General features: G+C 41.5%; 3 protein-coding genes across 7 annotated transcripts; all 3 read right to left on the bottom strand.

The window, feature by feature from the left end:
- Positions 1-273: 273 nt before the first annotated feature.
- spout1 (SPOUT domain containing methyltransferase 1) lies at positions 274-4051 on the bottom strand. The gene is made up of 12 exons (XM_079290146.1): positions 3981-4051; positions 3858-3897; positions 3302-3418; positions 3057-3216; positions 2874-2963; positions 2742-2791; positions 2105-2235; positions 1846-1918; positions 1657-1755; positions 1388-1490; positions 746-893; positions 274-626 (listed from the first exon to the last, which is right to left on the bottom strand). The coding sequence occupies exons 1-12, from the start codon at positions 4026-4028 to the stop codon at positions 540-542; spliced, it is 1146 nt and encodes a 381-aa protein (XP_079146272.1). The 5' UTR covers positions 4029-4051; the 3' UTR covers positions 274-539.
- Positions 4052-4605: 554 nt separating this feature from the next.
- Positions 4606-11535, bottom strand: LOC306792811 (kynurenine--oxoglutarate transaminase 1-like). Of its 3 annotated transcripts, XM_079290141.1 has the most exons (16): positions 11409-11535; positions 9436-9515; positions 9305-9363; positions 8814-8919; positions 8168-8226; positions 7529-7676; positions 7243-7392; positions 6941-7027; positions 6730-6855; positions 6531-6651; positions 6375-6451; positions 6213-6302; positions 5547-5733; positions 5063-5142; positions 4832-4918; positions 4606-4728 (listed from the first exon to the last, which is right to left on the bottom strand). In XM_079290141.1, exons 3-16 carry the CDS (start codon positions 9355-9357, stop codon positions 4669-4671), a joined length of 1431 nt encoding a protein of 476 aa, XP_079146267.1. In that variant the 5' UTR covers positions 9358-9363; positions 9436-9515; positions 11409-11535; the 3' UTR covers positions 4606-4668. The 3 variants fall into 3 exon arrangements, with proteins under 3 accessions (XP_079146267.1, XP_079146266.1, XP_079146268.1); XM_079290140.1 differs by lacking the exon at positions 9436-9515 and having other exon boundaries at positions 11409-11530; XM_079290142.1 differs by lacking the exons at positions 6213-6302; positions 9436-9515 and having other exon boundaries at positions 11409-11530.
- Positions 11536-12110: 575 nt separating this feature from the next.
- Positions 12111-17751, bottom strand: kyat1 (kynurenine aminotransferase 1). 3 transcript variants are annotated; one of them, XM_079290145.1, is made up of 14 exons: positions 17684-17751; positions 17180-17259; positions 17049-17107; positions 16516-16663; positions 16240-16389; positions 15938-16024; positions 15727-15852; positions 15528-15648; positions 15372-15448; positions 15199-15288; positions 14820-15006; positions 14636-14712; positions 14347-14433; positions 12111-14256 (listed from the first exon to the last, which is right to left on the bottom strand). In XM_079290145.1, exons 3-14 carry the CDS (start codon positions 17099-17101, stop codon positions 14197-14199), a joined length of 1263 nt encoding a protein of 420 aa, XP_079146271.1. In that variant the 5' UTR covers positions 17102-17107; positions 17180-17259; positions 17684-17751; the 3' UTR covers positions 12111-14196. The 3 variants fall into 3 exon arrangements, with proteins under 3 accessions (XP_079146271.1, XP_079146269.1, XP_079146270.1); XM_079290143.1 differs by having other exon boundaries at positions 17447-17739; XM_079290144.1 differs by having other exon boundaries at positions 17180-17739.
- Between the last annotated feature and the right edge of the window lie 95 nt (positions 17752-17846).

Raw genomic sequence — 17846 nt, 5'->3', positions numbered from 1 at the left:
ATACAATTCAAGAAAAGCACAAACTACAGGCTCCAAAATGCCATCACCTCTCTAAAACAGTTCAACAAAAATGTAACATTAACTTCATGGAAGTATTAATTATTGCAGGACTGTTGTATAAGTACTAAACGCAGACGGGTGACTTTCTCTTTACGCGGGCGTGTGTTTGACCTACTCTCAGAAGAAAATGGTGTTTATTGATGAAAATAGTCAGTGCCATTTGTTTGTGCGTGTTGTGCTTTGAAAAAATACAATACGAGTCGGTGCAAGCTTGTGGAAAGTACTTGTATTTAAATATGTACAATTTGTTTAGCCATTTACAAACACAGACATACAGAACGAAGACATGACGAGAGATGCGACAGGTATCTAGTGACAGTGTGTGACTGCACACAATGCAGTGATTGGGATGTTTGTATTAACAGCCGTTTTAACTAAGCAATGCTACAAAGGTCTAATTCAGGAAAATTAACAACTTCATGGTGAATACGAGATGATAAAACATCTGCCAGCATGTCTCTGTTTACTTTCTGTGATCACTAATTCTTTAATGAACCATTGGAAACATCTGAAAAGGCGGCGGTGATCTTCTGTCTAAGCCCGGCCATGGAAACCAAGATGGCCTCCTGTTGAAAACAAAATGAGAAAAACTAAATAATCACACCAGTGAGTGAAACATGCAAGCTTAATCCAAAATACTTGCAGAATGTAAAGCATTTGCTGATGTCATGTGATAGGCCCTCACCTCTGTACGAATGGTCCTGCTGCCCTGACCGGGGCATGTGTTGAGGTACAGGTCAAATAACACACTGGGGTCAGTCACGTCCAGGTGTTGGTCTGTATCTACACTGGCCTCCAATCCCTGAAGGCCTCCAAAGACGACCAAAAGATGCCTAAAAAGGGGAAAAAAGACAACAATACAGAAAGCGGACGGCGCATTCCGACACTAAAATTGCATTTTTCAGACCAAAACCTCTGGATGAATTTAACTTTGAGCCCTTTCAAGCAACAAGCAATGACCACGCCCACTTAGGAGACAGGAAGTGCACAGGATTACAAATCATTGGCAGAGCTTGTGATGCCTTAGCTTGTGTTATAAAGTACTTTTGGTACATCAGAGGTTGAAGGGAATGTCATTAGTTTTAGAAGCATTTGATTGGAAACCAAAATACTGGACAAATTCAATTTAACCTCATGGTGGCGCCAGAGGAAAAGTAAGGGGGATCGCCAAAGTCCGTATTTACTAAATATAATGAGAATCCATCTGATGTTGAGATATTTCAGTCTGGGCCAAAGCAGACCAGCAGACAGACCAACATTAGCGTGCATGGCTAATAAAAAATGTCTCAGAGACACCCGATCCTAATCTCATTGGCTCTGAACATACTTGAATGGTGACAGTGCTGCTTGGTCCATGTTGCCGCCTTTCTCTGATGTGCCAATAGTCAGATCGTATCCTTCTCCATATGGACTCTCAGTGAAGACTGCACCTGCATCAACAAACAGACAGCAATGAGGATAAAGCAGTCGCAGCAGGGCCACGCCGCATACTGGGTTCTTGCACAAGTTAGTGGGTTGGTGCGGATGAAAAATCCAAGATGTTGTAAATGAATGTGGAGCATATGTTTGAGTGTATCACGAGGATAGGAAACCTACTGAGACACGACGCCAGACGGACACTGTAACCCCAGTAAACACCTCCTTCAGTCCTGGGCAGGTGGGGAGCCACCACCACACCTTTACACATTTTGCTCTCTGAGGAAGACGGACACACACACTGAACTGATGTGCAGAATTGAATGTGCAATGAGGACGTTTCTTAAAAAAAAAAAAAAGGTCTGTTACCTTGATTTTGTGTCTTATTGAGCTTCACTGTGACTCGAAGTCCAGACTGCAGCTGTTTATCTATCCGGACATCCTTTGGGAGCAGATGGAGAGAGTTAATTCTGGGAAATTGTAAAAGTAATTTCTCACTGTTTTCAGACATTTTACAATCAATCAATCTAGAGAATACCTGGCAGATCAATAATCAGTTGCATCAAACACCTTCGATCATAGCGTCCACATCAGATGACGAAAGTGACCTTTGTTAAAACATGCTCACCTTTCTCATTCCACAGTTGACCAATGAGCCTTTTCCTGGTTTGATCGGTCTGTCAAGGACGATTCCTTCCCGGTAATCTGATTCATCATCGATCCTCATGTGGTGAGGACTGTCTAAAGGGTTGAGCAAACCTGGTAGAAAAGAAGACCAATCACATCCTTTAGGGGCCCGTTTATACAATCGGTCTACATCGGTAAAAGTATTCAGTTCATAACCAATTGCACCCTCCGGGATAACAACTTGATCTGAGCGACACACTTTTAGGGCCCCCCCACCTGAGCATCTAAGGCTGCCAGCTGACTCATACGGGGTCAACATTTCTGTTATGTAGCATGAGGCCAGACCCAGATGTGCTTTGAAAGTCGTCATTAAACTAACAGGAAGCCAATGAGAGAAGCAGGATTGGGCTGATGTGATGTCTTCTGTCAAACACAGTGAGAAGCCTCGATAACTAGTGGGAGGCGAGAGAGTGTTTGCTAGCTGCTAAAAGCTAATTTGCCATAGTTTAATGATGTCAGTTAAATACCTTTTGGGGATGCAGTTGTCTCAGTTTTTGTTTGAGGGCGGACCCACAGTGTAAAGACTTTGAAAAACAACGCCGTTAATGAATGCATGAAAGGGGAAATTGGATTATTACCTGCGTACTGTAAGTCTTGATGTTTTGGGAAAAACCACTTGCGCAGATACCTGGTGGAGACGAAATGCTGCAATCACAATCTCATAAAACAGGCTGACACTGACAATCTGATTCTAAAACAAACCCACTTACTGGGGACATTCCAGGTACTGAAGGATTCTGGCAAGCTGAATACAAGCATGTCCTTTCTTCCCAACACCTTTAAATTCTCCTTCAACGCTCCTGTTGGACAAAGAACACATATTTTCTACGAGCTTTCCGGTGGTTTAGGGTGTGTTTTTCCTCCCATGACATGCATCTTAATGGTTAACTTACTTGACATCTTCCCCATATTCATCAAACACGATGATCTCATCGACACAGAACACGACACAGGCTCGGGCGATCTGCCCAGCCAGGTATGTACGAAGCTCAGTGGACTGAGCGTTATCCAGGACAGAACCCGGCAGAGCCACGCTGACCGTGTAAGCCCGGCCTAGAGAGAAACACGAACGGATCACACACCGCTGCATGCTGTTCAGAGATATCATGACAATCCGTGAAATGATAACACGGGTTACCTTTTGTGTTTTGGCTCTGATCATGTTTTGCTCTCTCTGCGGACTCTGTTTTCTCTTTCTGCTTGTCCAACTGTTTGATCAGCTTGGCCTCTTTTGTTTGCTTCCGAGCCTCTTTTACTGTCATCAAGGAAGAATCAATGGCATTGGTAAGCACATTAGATATATGGAGACAGAATGGAAGGATCCACATTGATGGTTCATGACACCCAGGTTGAGAACCAGAGGTCTACAAATACAAATGTCAGTTGTACAGATTGAAAATTTAAACTTTGCAGTATACACAGTATAGTGCAGCGCAGTGATAATCACCTGAAACTACCCCAAGAAGTATAAATGATCACACATTAATACAAACATTAATGCTGTGGCTAAATATGAGCTAAAACATCATATGAAATGTTCATATGTAACTTAACTGGAACGTTTTGTAAAACAAACAAACCCCACAAGTTTCTTTTAGAACAAAGACACTTTATAACACCGTGGCTTGTTAAAACGTAATAAAAGAGCGTGCTGTAACTGACCTAAATGTAGCTAACGTTAGCTGTTTACTCACTTTCTGTTTTCCTTTTCTTCCAGTCCACCTTCTCCGCGGGCTGTTAAAATCAACAAACACATTACAGGTGATATAAAGAAAAGTACAATATCATTTTGATGTAAAACAATAGTGTTACGCTACCTGAGAGGGCACACTTTGGGGTCTTTTCGCTGCAACGTCGGTAGACATTTTTACACACACCAACACGTGAAGTGTATTTACTTCCGGGTCGCGATTCGCGTTTCAAAATAAAAGTCTGATGCTACCCTGGTTGACACCCCGTACTGGCTGATGAATACCGACGGCTGGGATTTCCTAACACACAACTGGGACGTCATAAAGGCATTGTCCTTTAAACAGTTTCCTCCTCATTTACTTCTATTAGGACCCCAGAATATAAGTTTCAACTGAAGGAAATATCAATTTCCAAATAATTTCAAATAATTCGATCTTTAGACATTTTCCCTACATCTACATTTGGCCTGGCGTGGGTATCTTCTAAAACTAAAATGAATATATGACACCTCTACTTCCAAAAGGACCTCCCATACATTTGCTAATTTTTCAAACATCACATTACAAGTTGGCTTGCTTTTTGATCAGGGTGTCATGCGCCAGTTTATTGTGATCAATACTAGAGGACAGAGGAAGACAATAATACAGAAGATGTGGATTCATTGAAAGCTTTATTTAACCTTTTGGATACTTGGATACAAGACAAATGTCTCTGCAGTTACTGAGAAATAGAGTAATGAGAAATATGTTGTACAGTTTTTTGCTTGAAAAATAAAAGTTAAGTAAGTGGACAAGTGATGCGTAACTGTGTGATTTACTGTCTTTGACTCCATTTTCTCAAGATGTCCTCAGCTGCATCCAGAGTGGAGTCCTCCTTTTAGACAAAAAAAGGCGAGTTTGAGTGACTGAAGGATACTGACAACGAGAAACACGATGAAAATAAGAGAGGACTTGAATCAAATTAAGATTTTGTTAACCTTGATGAAACAGAATCGGATATATTTGTCAAAGTCCTTTCTGTGCTCTGGGCTGTAGAATACAGAGACAGGGATTGTTGCTAAACCCTGCAGAAAAATAACAGACAAATAACATAGAAAGAAGTTGAGAACTACATCGAAATATATGATCAAATAAAACTTGTGTTATTGCTTTAGGTAGTCATTTTAAATCAAATCAAATACAGTTTTTATGACATTTTAATTGTTTACCTTCTCTTTAATGAGCCATTTGGCAAATCTGAAGTCATGGGGTTCATCCTCAGCGCTCATGGAGTCATTGAAGTCCGCCTCTGTCAAAGAAGTAAGTTAAAGTTAGTCATTGACACACAACATACACAAATAAACATGAAGTGGTTTGATTTATTTCGTCACAATATTCCGAAAAGTTATTTGTGGTGCAAAAGGCTCTGATGTGTACTCAGCTACAAAAAACGTTTTATTCAATTATTTTTGCGGAGTTCTTATTGTACTGTTGCCTGTCATCTTAAACGTATTTAAAAGGTAACATCAGTATTAGTCAACAAACTGAACTTCTGAATGAAGACAAATGCAATCAATTCAGAAGTGTCTTTTTTATCTTCTAGTCTTTGAATTAACCTGTTGAAAAATTCAACATTTTGAAAAGATGTGAGAACATTTTGATCTATTTTGCATTTAATATCACAGGACACAGATCCATACGAATGACACTCACTGACAGACGAGATGTCAGCGATCATGAAATAGCCTCCCTCCGGCACGATGGGCCGCAGACCCACACTCTCCAGACACGAGGCCAGCTTCTCTCTCTTCTGGTGCAACATCGCAGGCAGCTGCTGGAAGTAGCTCTCTGGAGTCCCAAACAGCTCGTACTCTCTCTCAAACCCACGAGCTACTGCCTCCTGTGCAGGGAATTATTATATGCAGAAACAGATATGACAATTACGATATATATTCACATTTGTTAAAAAACAACAACAACCGCTGCCCATTCAACATACAATCACGATACAGTATTCTGTATCTGCTTCTTTCAACGTTGAACAAAAACAACATCATGCTTACATGCATACTGTGTACAATATTCTTATTTGATGATGAACTCTGTTTGTCTGTGCAATATGTGTGTTGGTAACGATGGACCAATCAATGTAAGAGAAGGTTCAAACAATTAATATGTCAGAATTGAAGGACACATTTTTATTTTTCAGAAGAAGAGCTGAACAGACTTTAAACATATGTCTAATGCATTTATGATACAAAACAGCAGGGAGAGCATTTGGTTTCAAGAATCAAGATAAAAAGCTGAAGAATCTTAGAACGAATGAAATAATATTTTATTGCAACAATATTTATATTGATAAAGGAATTGTGTGTTTACCTGAGCAGCGGTTGCACAATCAAAAACAGACATCTGATGCACTGTTTTCAGACGTTTGATGATTTGCTCAGAGCTAATAGCCCAGCCAACCTGAATAAACAAAAGAACACACAGCATCATAACAAGTTGTAGTGAACCAAATAATATAACTCATTGCATTACCTTCCAGCCGGTAGCACTGAAGGTCTTCCCTGCGCTGCCGATGGTGATGGTTCGTTCCCACATGCCAGGAAGGCTGGCTGTCAACACATGAACATAATGAACATCATGCAGCTTCACACTTTGTGTGCATTCTGTTGAACTCGGGCTGCATCTCACCGATCTTCACGTGCTTGTTTCCATCATAGGTCAGCCACTCGTACACCTCATCACTGATGCACAGCACATCGTGTTTGATACACAGATCAGCAATCATTTGGAGCTCTTCTGTCTTGTAAACCTGTAATGGACATAAATGTGTGACCACATTGTATTCAGCTGGCTTTACAAGGAGACACTAGTCTGGTAAATGTCTTACTTTGCCCAGTGGGTTGTTGGGAGTGTTGATGACGATGGCTTTTGTGCGTGGAGTGAATTTACTGGCCAGCTCCTCAGCAGAAAGAACCCAGTCTCCACTTGACGGGACGGTGCTTCCCTCAACTTTCTTGAATTTAACAACAAAAATAATCCTGAAAGGTTGATGTATACTTTAAAAACAAACGACTGCCAAGAGATGCTTTATAACTCACCGGCCTCAGAGGTACATAAACTGCCTTTCCTCCGGCCATCTTCACCATTGGCTGGTAGCAGTCGAAGAACGGTTCAACAATTATGACCTGAAAGAAAAGACAGTTATAATCATATAAATCATGCGAAATAGGAAGAGTTCAAAGTGTTACCAAATGTTAATAGTCTTTTATCCCTCTTCTGCCAATAAACAAGAGGGTTACAACAATAAACCTTCTGTTATAAAGTATTGATACGTACATGATTTGTTGAAGTTTGATAAAACAGTTGAGTAAATTACTTTGACTTGAGTTGATTTTCATACCTCATCCCCTTCATCAATCAGAGCTTGAAAAGTACAGAAGAGAGCCTGATAAGCTCCAACTGTGACCAGCACGTCTTCAAAAGGATCAATCTCATGTCCCACGATCTTACTGAAGAACTTAGCCAGAATGTTTACAAGAGGAGGATGGCCCTGAGGAAAGAAATAAAAAATCAAACTTTAAATGAAACACAGGATACAATCCCGAGGAAAAAAGCAAGTTCCTCTGAGTGCTTCTCTGACATGCAAAGAACGATTAAACTGTGACTAAGTGTGTCTCTCCACTTACAAAAGCTCGGGTATACTGGTGCATTTGGTGTCCTCCACTCACAGCTTTACAAAAAGCCTCTTGGACAAATTTGGGAGGAGAGAAGTCAGGACATCCCTGTCCAAGATTCACCGCTTTGTAGTCTGCTGCCAGTTGTGCAAATTGTATCCTGTTGGTGTAAAACTGCTTGTCAAGCACTAAAATGACATTATCACAAATATCTGTAAAGATTAACAGTATCAGAAAAGTAACAACATAAACAAATGTTTAACAAGAACCACGTGAGTCGTAACGTTTCCCGCGTTTTGAGCCAAATGAAGCTAAGTTCAGTGGGGAAGACGATACCGTTGCACGCCTATGTTTATTTCTCATACATCTGCCAGTCACTTCTCTCGCATGCTCTTATAAACATGGCCAACTATCAATTACAAAATGAAACACCTGACAGGCTCAACTTGGGGTACCAACATCCTAAAGTTTTAACAAACACCAAAGTTGTTCCTCTGGGAGAGAAACTCTTTTCTCTTTCTGGATGATGGAAACAGTTTATTCTCCACCACAGGGAGCAGTTTGCCGACAGGCTGATTGAACTTTACTGGCGACTATAAAACTCTCGCACAGCTCAGGTGTCAAAAGTCCACCAGTGTCATCATCACTTACCATACATTTTTGTCCGCACGGTCTGTACTGTGCGCATGAAAGCGTCCTGACATGATTATCTGAAAAGCAAAGCACAGTTGAAATTTTCCAATCATACAAATGCTCTTCAGTGCTGCTGCTGAACTCACCTGTTAATGGTTTGTAATTGAACTCTGACAAACTTCAGTGAAACTTCCTGCAACATTAAGTCGCCTCCACCCCGCCTTCCCCCGATCTTTCAACCTTTTGTACCTTTATACGACAGCGCTGTTGTTTCCCTTCAATGGCTCCTTATTGAGCAAAAACAGAGTCCTGACATCTTAAAGATAACACACAAGGTGCAGAAGACAATAATGTAGCAACAGAAAACATTTGTATGTGGTGGTGATACTCCTTTTAACATCTCGACCTTCAATCCAACAATCTGAGTAGATAATTTCATTAGAAACACAGTCAGTACACTGCCCACTATGAATGAGTTACATACTCTGAACTCAGGTTGGCTGCCAACTCACATCGTTAATATGTTCAAGAAAAGCAGAGACACCAGGAGTCAAACAACTCTACAATAAATTACTTACAGTTTAGTCAATATAGTGTGATGAAAATCAATTTATTGTGATACAAAAGCTCGGGTATACTGGTGCATTTGGTGTCCTCCACTCACAGATTTACAAAAAGCTTCTTGGACAAATTTGGGAGGAGAGAAGTCAGGAAATCCCTGTCCAAGATTCACCGCTTTGTAGTCTGCTGCCAGTTGTGTGAATTCAACCCTGTTGGTGCAAAACAGATCACACACTGCAGTGCTGCTCCATGAATTACAATTTTAAATGAAAAAAACAGTTATATGACCACAAATCCCATCCTGCGACAGTCATATTATTGAACAATTACTTACAAGTAAGCAACAAAAATACATATATTACAATTATAAATGCTTTAGAATGAATTATTTGTTTAGAAAGTTTAATGCAAGAAATAATTATGTAGTTTCACGACATATCTTTCTAGTCTTGCAGATATTTTTGGCTTCACTTGTCCAGGTTTTGAGATATTCATCTCCGATTTCTGCAATGGATCAGTGAGGAAATAATCTTTTATACAAATGTATAAATGTTGATATATGATTCCTTCCTCGTGTCAAACTGTATTACGTACCACAGGTTCTTACAGACACCGACAGTTCTGTGTGCTTGAAGTTGTCGTGACATGATTGCCTGAAATAAAAAGCACATTTGTAAGAACGTCATGTGTCGCTTTATGTATCAATTAACTGCAGCTGTACTCACTCTATTGATGTTTCTTATTGAGGAGTTCTCAAATTAGCAGTCAGACTCCTGATTATTCCCTCCCTTCATCAATCACATATCTTGCAGAGAGAGAGCGAGAGAGAGCGAGAGAGAGAGAGAGCGAGAGCGAGAGCGAGAGAGAGCGAGAGAGAGCGAGAGAGAGAGAGCGAGAGCGAGAGAGAGAGAGCGAGAGCGAGAGCGAGAGAGCGAGAGCGAGAGAGAGAGAGAGAGAGAGAGAGAGAGAGAGAGCGAGAGAGCGAGAGAGCGAGAGCGAGAGCGAGAGAGAGAGAGAGAGAGCGAGAGAGAGCGAGAGCGAGAGAGAGAGAGAGAGAGCGAGCGAGAGAGAGAGCGAGCGAGAGCGAGAGCGAGAGAGAGAGAGAGAGAGAGAGAGAGCGAGAGAGAGCGAGAGCGCGAGAGAGCGAGAGAGAGCGAGAGAGAGCGAGAGAGAGCGAGAGAGAGCGAGAGCGGCAGAAGATGTTAAAGGGCTGCAGGCATATGCATTGTGTTTACGAGAGTGTTGCAATGCTATGAAGGAATTGCAATATTTAGATTAACTCAATATTAGGGGTGTAACGGTTCACAAAATTCACGGTTGGGTTCGGTACGATACAGTGGAGCCACGGTTCGGTACGTTTCGGTACAGTAGAAAACGATAAATGCCAGAGAAATGTACTTTATTTTAAAATATATTTATTCATTACAACTAAAATCATGAAGTTATTCTTTGACTTTGAACAATAATGGAACTATACCTGAGTGACCCATCTTCTGGGGTGTCTTCTTAGCAACACATAAGCATAAAAAACAAAAACTGCTCCTTAATGTGATGTAGTATTGTTACTTACATCTTGTATTGTTACTTACATCTTGCAAAAGAGATTTTTCATCTCAATTGGACTACCTGGTTAAATAAAGTTTTTTTTTGATTCAAACGTATTCGGTTCGTCATACGTACCGAACCGTGAGCCTCGTACCGAACGGTTCAATACGAATACGCGTATCGTTATACCCCTACTCAATATGCCAGCAAACATGAAAGCAATAATGCAGAAACTTCCTTACAAGCTCAGAGAGAAATGGAGAGTGACAGCGTGTGACATCTCTGAAACCGAAGGTCGCAGATCTGGCTTTGAAGACATTATCAAGTTCATCGAGTACCAAGTCAAGATTGTTTCGGATCCAATCTTTGGCAACATTCAAGACACTCAAGGGGGTGTAACTAAAGGAGGCAACAAGGCCAAGTTAGAGCAAAAGTCGCAGTTCAAGAGAAACAGCTTTGCAACCACTGTCCTCATGTCTACTGAAGCAGCTGTGAATGCAAACAAGAAAAGCATTCAGACTCAAACACAAAGTATGTCACCTACAAGTTAAAATCTTGTTTCCTGTTTGTATTGTATGCATGGACACGCATTGGAGCATTGTCCACAATTGCAAAAAAGAGTTGCTTTGATTGCCTGCACATAGGACACATGAGCAAGGATTGCAATAAACGCATATCTTGCAGAGTTTGCAACCAAAGTCATCCCAGCATTCTGAGCATTGAGAAAAAGGAAAGAAGCAAAGGCGAAGATCAGCCAAAGGAACTGTCGGTGAGTGGCACGGCTGTCTCTACTTGTGGTCATACAGGGGCCGGGGGCAGTAATGGCATCCTTTCAATCTTACCTGTCAATGTTAAGTGTACAAAGGGAAACAAAATCGTACAAACTTATGCATTTCTGGATCCAGGAAGTACTGACACTTTCTGTTCTGAAAGTCTAATGGAAAGGCTGAACATCAAAGGAAGAAAGATGAAGATTGATCTACGTCCAATGGGTCACAGTACTACTGTTCAAAGTTGTATTGTCAAAGGTTTGGAAATTTCTGAATTTGCTGACATGCAGTTTTTTGAGCTTCCTAGTATGTTCACTCAGAAGGAAATGCCTGTGTCGACAAACAATATCATTCCTGAAGAAGAGTTGTCTAAGTGGACTTACCTGAAGGATGTACATATTCCCCGTATTAACGCTGATTGGCACAAACGCCTCAAAGTTAACGGAACCGCGGGAAGTGATCAACAGCCGAGGAGAGGGACCATATGCAGTAAGACCTCTACTGGGCTGGGTGATGAATGGACCGCTTCATGGAAACAGTGCAAAGCAGTGAGAGAGAGAGAGAGAGAGAGAGAGAGAGAGAGAGAGAGAGAGAGAGAGAGAGAGAGAGAGAGAGAGAGAGAGAGACTTAAAAATAACACACAAGGTGCAAAAGACAATAATGTAGCAACAGAAAACATTTGTATGTGGTGGTGATACTCCTTTTAACATCTCAACCTTCAATCCAACAATCTGAGTAGATAATTTCATGAGAAACACAGTCAGTACACTGCCCACTATGAATGAGTTACATACTCTGAACTCAGGTTGGCTGCCAACTCACATCGTTAATATGTTCAAGAAAAGCAGAGACACCAGGAGTCAAACAACTCCACAATAAATTACTTACAGTTTAGTCAATATGTTGTGATGAAAATCTATTTATTGTGATTAAAACATGAAGACAGTTGCTGCAGTGATTTTAAGCCTCAACTTTAGCTGAAATATATGACTCATATCAACTGTTTATCTAAATTGCTATCAGGTTGTTGTTTCACACTGTTCACATGGACAACCAAATATTGCAATATACATTTTAACCCGGCATGAGCCTCTGAAGCTACAACAGAAGATAAACACTAAAACAGAGTGGATTCATTAAAAGGCTTTCTAAAATATGTTCTGCTTGACATTATTGCACAGGAAGATTCACATGGATTTTTTTGTTGAAACCTGAGTTTTTACACAATGTGTATTGTTAGATCCTGGGGTACTTCTGGCCCGATACGGGGCTACTTACTGACTCAGCTCTCTATTAAAAGATTGTCGAGCTTAACTTTTTACTGCCACGAGGAACTTTTACTACCTAAGCAAATAAATGCACTTGAGAATTTTACTTTAAATGCAGATTCGATATTTATTGCAGGTTATATTTAGTTAGTTAGCAAGGGTTAAGCTACAGCTCACATAAAATATTACTACACTTGATTCGTTACTTTAATTTTCTTCTTAGATTATACTCATTAGTTTTAGATGCCGAGACGGTTCGGTGGAGCTGGATTGTCGATACAATAAAAGATCCTTTTGGGGTTTTTAGGAGCGAAGGTTCGGCCAGACCCCCCAGGCTCCTCCTGCACGGCAAACGAAGTCCGTTCAGCGATCCTCAAGGCTCAGTTCAAAGTCTTTAAGGCGGCTGTGTCCATCCGTTGTCCAGTTGTTAAAGTCAAGCAGGGGGGAGAGGTGATTCTCCGTCTTTCAATTTTTGTCCACGAACGGCGGTCTTCTTTCCGTGAACAGAGACGAAGTCCTCCGACGCGGCTGTCGAACGAGGTCCAGTGTTTCTCCACGGATGGCTCGGTCGGCGTCCCATCGTGAATTCCCGTCTTGCTGTTTGCAAGTTACTTCTTTTATAACACTTTTGGGCTGCCTCTCGCGTCTCTCCCTCTTCCTCAACACGGCCTCCCTCAGCCCATGATTAACATGACATCATTGATTTGGTGAATGTGCTTCGAAAAGTACCTAACTTTTGTGTGTGTGTGCATGAGGAAATCACCCCAACTTCCCTGTCTGGGCGCTTACTTAATCAAGCTCTGCGCGTGTCTGGGTGTTCAACATCTGTTGTACTTCCCCTTTTCCTACACTCGCACATTTCTAACACAAATTAGTTATCATAATCACAGTTACAGTTGTTATCATCAGTTACAGTTGTTAATCACTTTACTTCGTACCCATTTGCTTATAAAATGATTATTGATCTCATCCTTCATCATGATTGTGCTTTGTGTCTTTTCTTCTCAACCACCGTTATTTCCCCATCCCTTGAAGCTAACACCCTGCTTACTTCCTCTTTCTCCGTACTTTCTGCACTCAGACTGCACTATACTCAGATACACATATTATTATTATCAGGTTTACATTTGTTAAATCACTCTATGTATTAAACATTCGTTATGTAACGATCATACACTTTATCTTTCGATTACACTTTAACTATTGATTTCTGAGTATATGCTTTTTATATCCTGACCTTCCCCTGAACGTGTATGCATGTATCCAAGGCGGATTTCTCTGTGAGCGCAACGATTCTCGACAGTATTAACATATGGACAATAGGAGTGTAACGGTTCACAAAATTCTCGGTTCGGTTCAATACGATACAGTGGTGCCACGGTTCGGTACGTTTTCAATACAGCAAAAAAAAAAAAGCAGAAATGCCAGAACCTCGCTGGTGAGACTCTCGAGGGGGCGTGTCTAAAGAAGATGGCTCTTCATCTCCCATTCGGCAGTGAGGTAATGTGTCGTTACAGTCAGGTAGCTTTGACTAGTCTGTGACGTCCGGACTTCTGTTGTCAGAGGAGCTTCGGACATTTGATTCTGTTTGGGATTGTGTTTTCTTTTACAAAGCAGGACTTATGGTCTGGAGAAATGGGCTCGTGAAGGAGTCGTGTTTTTCAAACAAATGGTTTGTAATGCGTACCGAACCGAACGCCTCGTACCGAACGGTTCAAAACAAAAAACGTGTACAGTTACACCCCTAATGGACAACATTGTCTTTAAGTACTCAACTGTGCCATTAGGACACACGAGCACTGAATATGGCTCATTTCAACTGAGGAAGCAACCGAAGCCGGTTTATAAAGCCAGGTGAGCTCCGGGCGGACGGGTGATGCTTCTTGTGGTGGGTGATTTGTTTTTACTGTGTCTGACTCCACTCCCTTAAGATGTCCACTGCTGCATTCAGGGTGGAGTCCTCCTGTTAGACAAAGAGAGTGAGTGTGAGTCAGAGAGCGAGGCAGGAGAAGGCTGGGAACAGATTCATTTCAGTCCATTACGTTGAATTCACCTTGATGAAACAGAACCGAATGTATTTGTCGAACTCCTTGCTGTGCTCTGGACTGTAGAATGCTGAGACGGGGATTGTTGCTAAACCCTGAAGGAAAATAAATCACATAGTAAAAAGTCAGAGAAGTTAATTATACGCCAAAATTAAATGTTGCACAAAAACACCGATCCAATCACTTTGTATTTCCATGAAAACAAACTGCAACACTTGTGCTGCTGCTTCAAAAGGAATTTGTTACTCGGGCCTTAATAAAATCCAACAGAGAATTCATTGAATTATGAATATTTACCTTCTCCTTAGTCAGCCACTTAACAAATCTGAAGTCAGTGGGTTCATCCTCAGTGCTCTGGTCATTCACGTCCACCTCTGTCAAAAAATGAACATTAATTAGACAACACGAATAAAAGAATGACTGAAAAGCAGTTTTATTTTTTTAGCTAAGACGGATTCAGGCGTTTTTGTTCTTCACTCACTGACAGACGAGATGTCAGCGATCATGAAATAGCCTCCCTCCGGCACGATGGGCCGCAGACCCACACTCTCCAGACACGAGGCCAGCTTCTCTCTCTTCTGGTGCAACATCGCAGGCAGCTGCTGGAAGTAGCTCTCTGGAGTCCCAAACAGCTCGTACTCTCTCTCAAACCCACGAGCTACTGCCTCCTGTTGAAGGCGGGAGTGGAGGGAAAGACCAACATGGGAAATGGGATTCGTTTCAGAGGCGTGGCTTGTGTTAAAATGACAACTGTGACATTTGCAGATTGATTTGTTCAAGCAGAAGAAAAACTATCCTTGAAAGAAAACATGTTTTATTTCGACAGATGAATCTAAAATGCTCAGGTGTTGTGTATTTACCTGAGCAGCTGTAGGACAGTGGTACACACAGTTCTGATGGATTGTTTTCATGTGTTGAATGATATGCCCAGAGCTGATGACCCAGCCAACCTGGAAAGAATAAAAGGTGATCATAACAATGTTGAGTAAAGAAGAATATATGACTGAAATACTCAAGACAGTTTGTGCATTACCTTCCAGCCGGTAGCACTGAAGGTCTTCCCTGCGCTGCCGATGGTGATGGTTCGTTCCCACATGCCAGGAAGGCTGGCTGTCAACACATGAACATAATGAACATCATGCAGCTTCACACTTTGTGTGCATTCTGTTGAACTCGGGCTGCATCTCACCGATCTTCACGTGCTTGTTTCCATCATATGTCAGCCACTCGTACACCTCATCACTGATGCACAGCACATCGTGTTTGATACACAGATCAGCAATCATTTGGAGCTCTTCTGTCTTGTAAACCTGTAATGGACATAAATGTGTGACCACATTGTATTCAGCTGGCTTTACAAGGAGACACTAGTCTGGTAAATGTCTTACTTTGCCCAGTGGGTTGTTGGGAGTGTTGATGACGATGGCTTTTGTGCGTGGAGTGAATTTACTGGCCAGCTCCTCAGCAGAAAGAACCCAGTCTCCACTTGACGGGACGGTGCTTCCCTCAACTTTCTTGAATTTAACAACAGAAATAATCCTGAAAGGTTGATGTATACTTTAAAAACAAACGACTGCCAAGAGATGCTTTATAACTCACCGGCCTCAGAGGTACATAAACTGCCTTTCCTCCGGCCATCTTCACCATTGGCTGGTAGCAGTCGAAGAACGGTTCAACAATTATGACCTGAAAGAAAAGACAGTTATAATCATATAAATCATGCTAAATAGGAAGAGTTCAAAGTGTTACCAAATGTTAATAGTCTTTTATCCCTCTTCTGCCAATAAACAAGAGGGTTACAACAATAAACCTTCTGTTATAAAGTATTAATACGTACATGATTTGTTGAAGTTTGATAAAACAGTTGAGTAAATTACTTTGACTTGAGTTGATTTTCATACCTCATCCCCTTCATCAATCAGAGCTTGAAAAGTACAGAAGAGAGCCTGATAAGCTCCAACTGTGACCAGCACGTCTTCAAAAGGATCAATCTCATGTCCCACGATCTTACTGAAGAACTTAGCCAGAATGTTTACAAGAGGAGGATGGCCCTGAGGAAAGAAAGAATACTTAATCATAAGGTGACTCTCACCGTTTGTTCTGCAACTTAAGCAGACTTTTCAATCAATCACATTGAACGATAAAAAGTTTCCTCAAGTGTCTGTCTCTCCACTTACAAAAGCTCGGGTATACTGGTGCATTTGGTGTCCTCCACTCACAGCTTTACAAAAAGCTTCTTGGACAAATTTGGGAGGAGAGAAGTCAGGAAATCCCTGTCCAAGATTCACCGCTTTGTAGTCTGCTGCCAGTTGTGTGAATTCAACCCTGTTGGTGCAAAACAGATCACACACTGCAGTGCTGCTCCATGAATTACAATTTTAAATGAAAAAAACAGTTATATGACCACAAATCCCATCCTGCGACAGTCATATTATTGAACAATTACTTACAAGTAAGCAACAAAAATACATATATTACAATTATAAATGCTTTAGAATGAATTATTTGTTTAGAAAGTTTAATGCAAGAAATAATTATGTAGTTTCACGACATATCTTTCTAGTCTTGCAGATATTTTTGGCTTCACTTGTCCAGGTTTTGAGATATTCATCTCCGATTTCTGCAATGGATCAGTGAGGAAATAATCTTTTATACAAATGTATAAATGTTGATATATGATTCCTTCCTCGTGTCAAACTGTATTACGTACCACAGGTTCTTACAGACACCGACAGTTCTGTGTGCTTGAAGTTGTCGTGACATGATTGCCTGAAATAAAAAGCACATTTGTAAGAACGTAATGTGTCGCTTTATGTATCAATTAACTGCAGCTGTACTCACTCTACTGATGTTTCTTATTGAGGAGTTCTCAAATTAGCAGTCAGACTTCTGATTATTCCCTCCCTTCATCAATCACATATCTTGCAGAGAGAGAGAGAGAGAGAGAGAGCGAGAGAGAGGACTGAACACAGCAGGATAGAAGCTGGACTTTACCCCTTCAGCAAATCAGTGCATGATTCTAGAGACTTGGCAGTGTTAGTCATAAATGGTGAGAATGTTCATGATAGGAAATAGTAAATTATAGACGATGTACATAAATATTCGTACTGTGTTCGGGTTACATCGCCGAGGGCATTAACCGTAAAATACTTCCAGAAAGACAATAATTCCAAAATCCTAACGATTCAGCTCCGGGGTGAGACAGAAGCCCGAAGGCATTGTTGCGACACCTCCAAGAGGACCGGATATCCTCGCAGGTGGGACAGCCGGACGGAGTAACACCGCGTTAGGTGCGTAAGACTCCCCCGCTTAGACACGGAGCAGGACCCGTTCACGCTCCAGTACCTGACAAGCGAGCCGAAGTTCTCGCGTTAGCCTCGTGCGACATAAGCCAGGCGTGCGCAGAATCGCACAATGCATGCCGGTTAAATTTGCGTCCGACTTGATCCCGATTTGCGCTGACGTCATGAACTCGTGGTTCAACGATAACCTCACGAGAGCGAGGCGG

The sequence above is a fragment of the Melanostigma gelatinosum genome, assembly GCF_949748355.1.
Source record: "Melanostigma gelatinosum genome assembly, chromosome: 18".
Lineage (NCBI taxonomy): Eukaryota > Metazoa > Chordata > Actinopteri > Perciformes > Zoarcidae > Melanostigma > Melanostigma gelatinosum.
Note: the sequence above shows the minus strand (reverse complement) of the source record. Positions and strands in the feature narration are given on the sequence as shown.